An 8,330-nucleotide genomic window follows, 5' to 3' on the forward strand; every position below is an offset into this window, starting at 1 on the left:
AGTTTAAATTTTACAGAAATAAATATTTTTTTTAAGTTGTAATATTAAGAGAAACAAAACAAAGTTGTAATTTTGGGGAAATTAGTTTGGGGAAAAGTTGTATGATGGGAATAAAGTCAAAATATTGGAAAATAGAAATATAAGGAACTATACAAAAAGAAAGTTTAAATAATTGTCAAATTAGATTTTTATAAAAGCAACAGCAGAAATGTGACAATAATGAATTTGTAATCTAATAATGGAAAAAAAGTGACGATATGGAGGTGAAAAATGTCTTTGGGCATTCTTTATGCTAGTGTTTCTGGGAGGCTAGTGGGAATGTTGCTCCGGGTGCTGAAGATGGCTTCAGGGTCTGGTTTTGTAAATCCATCCCCAAATGTTCTCCATCAGACTTAGATGAGGGGAAGATGCAGGATGGTCCAAAAGAGTAACATCATTCCTCTCTGTGAAGTGCGTTGTCCCGTTGAAAAAGCCAGTCATTAACACACAGACCAGGGTCTTGCCCCCACCTCCCGACCCCCCTTGATGTAGATGCACATCCAGTCTATGAGGAAGCACCTTAGTCACCTTTTGGAGCTTATTGAAGCTGTCTCAAGTGTTGTTGATTGTTCTCCGCTGCTTTATTACTATTATTACTACCATTGCCTCTTCAATGGTGGACCATCCGACACACAAGTACTCCATCTGTCAACTGTTTGTGTTTATGTGTGTGTGTGTTGTCTATCAGCAGCTTGCAGGAAACAAGACGCACCTTATGTCACGGCTTCCTGGTTGAGGAGGTGATAGATGTAGGGAGGCCGGCAGGAAGTGACCTTGGGAAATCTTCCAGCCGTTCCTTTTTCCCTTGTCAGCGAGGGCGTGCTGTCCCCACGCGGGCTTCTATGTGCGCCATCTTTTATTTATGCTTTTCACCTCTAAACCCGCTCACCTTCCTTCAACGCACACAATAGTCTTTGTTTGAAAGCCACTGGCTTCTTTACAGCCGCCAGGCCCCACTTGGCCACTCACGGCATGCTAAGTATTGAGACACGCCCTTCAGGCAATACAACAATTCATCATAAAGCCTGAATCTTCATTCTGCGCTGAAGTAAGACTGTATACTTGCTGTTACTCTGTTATACTGTTATACAATATATGTCAGGCAGTATGTAATATGTGGGGACGGCCCTTACCTTGTGTATGCAGGTATGAGGCTATTAATGTTACTAAATGATTTTATATAAGAATGAAATAATGTGTTATTATAGACAGATTGATGGGATGACGAAATTTAAAAAAAACTACATACTTTAAGCCATATAATTAAATACACTTGTCTCAAATTGTAAAGCATATTTACGCATTAACCCCTGCTAGCCGCCATTCACACACTGTAAGAGCAGATTCACGGGCGTTTATCGCTATTTCAACCTGTTTAGTTCGGGAGGGGCTTATTCACCCCCTGGTCTAATAACAACAAGGTTTTATTGAGGCCTCTTTGACAAGCACAGCAGTTCGACGCTATTAACTAATACAAATAATAAAGATTATTAATTCGCGACATTTTACTGCCATCTCATTGAGCTCTCTCGTGCTCGCTCACTCACTCACTCCCGCCGTTCAGCCCGTATAAAATGACACAGGCCCCCACATAGGTGTCTTCGGCTATGCCTGTTGTTAAATAGCTGCTCGGAAGCCACATTATAGTTCGTAATTGAAAGGAGCAGCCGAGAAATAGTTTGTATCTAAAATAAACTTTTTAGTTGGGTATAAATGACCATTTTAAATAAATTACCTGCAGTGGTTCAGCACCGTCTTCAGCTTCTTACGTTTCACCAGTTGTACTGCAGTGGGCATCAAACATGGCGGGCATGGTGATGCTGGTTGCTTTTTCTGAAAACTTTTAGTCATCTCCATGGTGCTGATGCATCTCGTTGGCACCGTCCTGCGTGGGTGACGTCTACGTTACAACCCCTCCAGCGTGGTCAGCCTTTGAAGAAGGGATTTATAAGTTTTATGGATTAGCCGAGTGCTTTGCTAGCAAGCTGTATCGAAGATTCGACGTATTTGGCGATAACTCACCTCCCACCATGACAGTAGATTCAAATGGCTTTGCTGTTGTCGAGAAAGGACTTTGAAGGTAAACTTGCCATTCAAAACACTCCTTTCTTTGTACACTTTGCAATATTTTCTTCCCGCTTCAGGCGCCGCTCAAACTTAAGGGTAACGAACTACGGTGCGGCTCGAGGGTCAAACAGGAAGTTCGCCCGTTAATCGCTCGTCCAAAAAAATTTGGGTTAAGTCGTTATTATCGCGTTAACTATTTTACACATTGATGTTTTTCTTTTTGTAGCACTTTTAATTTGCCATAGAAAACATTTTATACGTATTTGACACATTATTTGTGCACAAATCTCTACAAATCACACGCACGTCGAACCCGATGCGGTTTGTTGAGAAGCTCTTGAGAGGCTGCAGGTAGCCGCAGTTTGTTTGCAGACGCCCCGCCGCTGTGTTTGAGGTCACAGGTCACCGCCAGACCTTTTGCGGCGTTTGCACACGTTTCTGTGCTCACACACAGCATCCTTTCAGCTGGTGTTTGCATTCCGACGCTAAGTGAATTATTTCTTTATGAGGACGAATAACACAGCTGGAATGTCTAAAGATGATGATGATGATGATGATGGCAAGAGTTTAAACACGAGCACGCCGCTGCACGCACAAACAATAAACAGCCTGGCTTTGTTTGTCTCAAATGTAATGGCGGGATGAGCTGTTTCCTCACACACACACACACACACACACACACACTTGGCTGTGATGATTGAGAACGTTCCTCCTCAGGTTTCCTTCTGTTTGTTGTGGAGCAGCTAATGATGGAGATGAGTGAGAACTTTTAGCAAACTTTAGCAGCACATGGAAACCTAAACCTGGACTTTATTCAGTCACGAAAATACTTTGTTCATTTGTAGGACCCCCGTCCATTTAGCCTTTTCCTCCAGGAAACATATCCATGTGCTCTCAAAATTTCGACTTCCTGTTACTTTTTGTATTTGTGGGAAAACCTCCTCCCATTTGGGCTTTTTTTTCCTGAAAATATGCATGCTAGGTTAATCGGCGACTCCAAATTGTCCATAGGTATGAATGTGAGTGTGAATGGTTGTTTGTCTATATGTGCCCTGTGATTGGCTGGCCACTAGTCCAGGGTGTACCCCGCCTCTCACCCAAAGACAGCTGGGATAGGCTCCAGCATACCTGTGTGAACCTATTGAGGATAAGGATGGGAATGTTGGATGTGGTTTTGTGATTGGGCTGCACGAGTGGTCAGCACACAGGCCTCACAGCTAGGAGACCCGAGTTCAATTCCACACTGGGCCATCTCTGTGTGGAGTTTGCATGTTCTCCCCGTGCATGTGTTCGTTTTCTCCGGGTACTCCGGTTTCCTCCCACATTCCAAAAACATGCTAGGTTAATTGGCGACTCCAAATTGTCCATAGGTATGAATGTGAGTGTGAATGGTTGTTTGTCTATATGTGCCCTGTGATTGGCTTGCCACCAGTCCAGGGTGTGTCTCTTGCCCGAAGACAGCTGGGATAGGCTCCAGCATACCCTTTGATTCAAATGAGTATAATCGGCATAGAAAATGGATGTATGGATATAATCAAATAATTACAATAGTCCCTTTAATTGCAAATGTTGATCCAAAATCAAAGGAGAAGGTAGCAGGAGGTTTTGTCCAGGCTTGATGAGAGTGTAAAAATGACATAATATCACAATGGACTGTACTAAAGTATGGGCACCCTGGGATGTTAGGACAAAAACAAATGTTCCTAACTTTGTTATGAGTTGCCATGTGTGGTGTTTTCAAGGCAAACATCTGTGGGCAGCTGCTGTGTGTTGTGGTTGGGGGTGGGGGTGGGGGGTGCTGGCCGTGAGCACAGCAGGCCCACATGGTAAATACCCCCCCCTGGCCCCCCCCTTCTGCAGGACTCACATCCTGTGCACGCACCCTTCCCCTAACTTCCTGAGTCTACGGGAGGGGAGAGGCAGGGAACGTTAAAAATAAAAAGAGTATACTATATTCAAACACACGCCATTAAACACACACGCACATTAAAGATACAACTGCTGGTGTACTCCACACAGTACTTCATGGAGGCCCTGTAGTAGGCTTTTGCAGGAAAACTCATGTGACATACAGTATTTATTTTATTGACTTTATGGAAATGATAAAGAAATAGGAGTATCATGAGACGATTGGGACTATGAGAACGAGACAAGACGGGATTTTTACTTTAAATTTTTTAAAAAGTACAATGAAAACTTATAAAAATTGATTCATTCATTTTTATTCATTTATCCTCACGAAGGTTGCGGGGGTGCTGGAGCCTATCCCAGCTGTCTTCAGGCACCCTGGACTGGTGGCCAGCAAATCACAGGACACATATAGACAAACAACCATTCACACTCACATTCATACCTATGGACAATTTGGAGTCGCTAATTAACCTAGCATGTTTTTGGAATGTGGGAGGAAACCGGAGTACCCGGAGAAAACGAACACATGCACGGGGAGAACATGCAAACTCCACACAGAGATGGCCCAGTGTGGAATTGAACTCGGGTCTCCTAGCTGTGAGGCCTGTGTGCTAACCACTCGACTACCGTGCAGCCCAATCACAAAACCACGTCCAATATTCCCATCCATCAATTTTCTAAGCCGCTTATCCTCACTAGGTTCACACAGGTATGCTGGAGCCTATCCCAGCAGTTTTCGAGCGAGAGGCGGGGTACACCCTGGACTGGTGGCCAGCCAATCACAGGGCACATATAGACAAACAACCATTCACACTCACATTCATACCTATGGACAATTTGGAGTCGCTAATTAACCTAGCATGTTTTCGGAATGTGGGAGGAAACCGGAGTACCCGGAGAAAACCCGCGCAAACTCCACACAGAGATAGCCGAGGGTGGAATCGAACTCGGGTCTCCTTGCTGTGTGGCATGCACGCTAACCTAATTCGCCGTTCAGCCACGTATAAAAAATATGACTATTTATTTATAATTGATCTATTCATTTAGTTTCTACCACATGAACTTGCATGGCTCCTCAAGAGGCTCGTCTGTTCTGGACTCCTCACTCCGTTCATGCCGTTGTTCTATGGAAGAGTAAACCTGCAAAATTGCAAAATTATGCAATTCATTTTCAATTTACTCACATATTTTTATTATTATTATTATTTATAATTATTTTATTATAATTAATTTAAGTTAAGGTTTGTATCTATAGTTTGGGTTTTAAGTTAGGGTGTAAGTAGAGTTAGAGTTTCTAGTTTTTCATATTGGCAGAAAAAAAACAGATTTTGAAAGTTTTGAGTGTTTTATTGACATTTAGGGTAAAAAAAAAAAAGATTGTCTTTGCTGCATTGGTACAAAAGGTGAATCCTTAAACGGTCAGATATAGCCAATAATGTCGTTGCATATTATGGGCTGTCGACTGCCCGTCTTCATGAGGGCGCTGAAGTGGTGGAAGTCTGAGTCGAGTGCATGAAGGCCCGTGTGGGACTGGTGGAAGAAAGGTTTGACACTTTGGAGTCCCACAGGGCAAGACATGCGTTTGGGGGTCTCCGCGGTCCGTCCGTCCGTGGCAGACTCTGATGTTCTCTGCCTCGTTTCCACGCCTTTGGACATCCCTGCTAGTCTCCGCCTCATGTTGACTAAAATGTCTTTCGCCAGACGTCGCCCGGAATTGGGCTTTAGTTCCGCTTGCTCCGGACACTCCGGGAGGTCCATCCAGTTCTTGATGAGGTCCGCAAAGCTGTTGTCCCCCAGAACCAGAGGCTGTCTGTTCCTGCTGCGGCTCAGTAAAGACGTGGTCCAGTCCTCCGGCTCGCTGGCTTCAAAGGAAGTCCAGCGCTCCAAGCAAGCATCCGAAGTGGATTTCGGTCGAACCCGACCTGAAGGTCCCGTGTTTGTGCGGAGGCAAGCGGAGGAGGACACCCTGACGTTTCTTGTCCGTCTCAGAACCACTCCTTCGTCCTGCCAGGACGCCTCCGAGTACCCGGAGTCAAAGTCCACGCTGCTGGGGGAGCCTTGAGCTAATCGCTCGTGGTCTTCCTCCGTGTCTTCTTCTTCTTCTTCTTCTAGAGGGTTGGCCAGACAGCACGCCGAGTCGTAAGTACTGGCCTCGCTGGCCTCGGACACGCGTTGACCGGACAGCCGCTCCTGCTGCCGGGTCCGCTGCTTGCAGAGGCGCGTCACGGCGAAGGAGGAGCGAACGCACGGCTCGCTCAACGGCCTCGGCCTGCTCCTCGACTTCAAGTCCTGCAGGGAACGCATGGCCTGGAAGCAGTCGCTGGAGTGTCCCACACACAGCTGGAGAAGACGGAGACAAGAACAAACACATCAAGTCCACAGCAAACACATCCCTTCGTGTCCCGACTGGACTCCGGTTGGTTCCGGGCCAATAGGATTCCTCCCGGCTGAGATCACCGGACTCGGAGCAAAAACATTCCTGACTAACCTCAGAGCGCCTGCTCTTTGTTGGACAGCGTCAGCACATTTTACACGGGACCGACTCTCCCCTGCTTCCTCTGCTTGGAGCGGGGATGCAGGATGGGAACTATTATACCAGCGCACTTGAACGCAACACAGGTTGCAATCCTAACCTGGGAATTGGCTAAGATGTTGATATTTTGGAAAAGGAAATAATGTCTCGGTGCTGCTTCTCTTTCTGAATCGCTGCACAGAAAAGTGTGAAAATGTTCCCAAAAATGCATCCTGACTTCGTTATATATTTTATTTATTTTTATGACAAATACGCCAAACGGTGGCTCTATTATTCAAACTCAAAGTTTGACCCCAGAAACTGAACTAACTTTTTTAAAATCTATTTTTCAATTTTTTTTCTGCCATTTTTTTTAGTTCAACATTATCGCCACAGTGTGACTCGTGCCCAAATGTCCCCCCGAGGCCACACTTTGGACACCCCTGCATAGCTCAGTTTCAGAAGCAGCCAATAAAGGAGTTATAGTCAACAAATATGTATCATAATATTACATCTTATTAAAAGAAATAATAATTAGCAAATTTTTGGGCTCACAAAAAATCTGGGCTAATTTTCTGCAGTGATTTTATAATTAAAAAAATACTTTCAATAATTAAAAATGCTTAAATTTAGATGAACACTGTTATAAAGGTATTTGTTAAATGCACTGTACGAATATTTAGCTAAATATTAATGTAAGGTTGCAGGTTTGTTTGTTGATGTCACGGCTGTGTGGCTTTGTCAAACATTTGGGGGACCTCGAAGCCCCCCTAAACGCTGCAACACAACACACTATTAATTTGTGAACATGTACACTTTTATTTTCTTCTGGGCTAATAAGCTAGTGTGTGTGTGTAGCCGAATGCAAAAAAAGAAGTTCAAAAGCAACTTACCATTTCTTTGTCGTCTGTTCAGTGACGTTAAATCTCCTTATCGTTTCTTCTAAAAGCAAAACTGACGAGTAATCATGAGCATCCTTAGCATTTTTTTCCCCAAACAGCGGTTTGGTTGAGATGCGACACCGTTTTGGCCCACATGAGGATTGACAGCACTCTTTGAAGAAACCAGTCTTTGATCTCAGCCAATCAGCGCCGTGCTAGCAAAAACTGTCAACCAATAGCGTGGCGCCTTAAACCAAAGCCGCGCCTCTTATAAATCCCACTGTAAAACCAGTCAAAAGGTAAAATAAAGCAATAACAAGAAAGGATTTTAAATAAATTACATCGATAAAACGTTTTAATTACAATATTGCACGCTAATTTGACATAAGGAGATCATGAGGTTCACAACCCATTACGAAAAAATAAACATACAGTAGGTAATACTTTCCAATGGACGCACACTGAAAGAAACCCTAGAGTTTTTACAAGCAGACACGGCGCCACCTGGTGGTGACTTTCAGTCATTGCTACAGGATTAGCATACTTGGCTGAATACAAACCTTTTCACACCTTTTCCTTCAGGCTTTTGTGTGGTGTTGAAATCCGTCAAATGCTCCATTCTCCATTGTGTTGCCTTTAGAAATGCAGATGACTCTGCCAGCTTTTTACTTCATTTGCAACAACCAAGACGAAGCAGCACCTTCTTCTCATGCATTCAATGCTCTGCGGCTCCTGATCAATGACTAAGCCTGGCAACTGTAAAGCAACCATTTCATCCAAAACGTCTCATAGGATGCCCCCAAATACATGTCTAAAATAGGAATGCATGTCCAAATATAATAAATGTGATGCAGTGCATGTCTACACTATTGCACTAACACAAGCACAATAAGAACACTTGGCATGGTGCGATTTAAAAA

General features: G+C 44.1%; 2 protein-coding genes across 3 annotated transcripts in view; both read right to left on the reverse strand.

Moving 5' to 3' along the window:
* LOC131129688 (macrophage-stimulating protein receptor-like) overlaps positions 1 to 2,219 on the reverse strand; it is a 41,246-nt gene extending 39,027 nt beyond the window's left edge. The window contains exons 1-2 of one of the 2 annotated variants that reach the window (XM_058073466.1): positions 2,062 to 2,219; positions 1,775 to 1,969 (exon numbers count right to left, since the gene is read on the reverse strand). The gene's annotated coding sequence lies outside the window, so the exon portion shown is untranslated. Of the gene's footprint in view, positions 1 to 1,774; positions 1,977 to 2,061 lie in introns of those variants that run through there. The other variant, XM_058073480.1, reaches the window with a different exon arrangement.
* A 3,139-nt stretch (positions 2,220 to 5,358) lies between these two features.
* On the reverse strand, positions 5,359 to 7,579 carry inka1b (inka box actin regulator 1b). The gene is made up of 2 exons (XM_058073615.1): positions 7,423 to 7,579; positions 5,359 to 6,357 (listed from the first exon to the last, which is right to left on the reverse strand). Exons 1-2 carry the CDS (start codon positions 7,423 to 7,425, stop codon positions 5,437 to 5,439), a joined length of 924 nt encoding a protein of 307 aa, XP_057929598.1. The 5' UTR covers positions 7,426 to 7,579; the 3' UTR covers positions 5,359 to 5,436.
* Between the last annotated feature and the right edge of the window lie 751 nt (positions 7,580 to 8,330).

The sequence above is a fragment of the Doryrhamphus excisus genome, chromosome 1, assembly GCF_030265055.1.
Source record: "Doryrhamphus excisus isolate RoL2022-K1 chromosome 1, RoL_Dexc_1.0, whole genome shotgun sequence".
Classification (NCBI taxonomy): Eukaryota; Metazoa; Chordata; class Actinopteri; order Syngnathiformes; family Syngnathidae; genus Doryrhamphus; species Doryrhamphus excisus.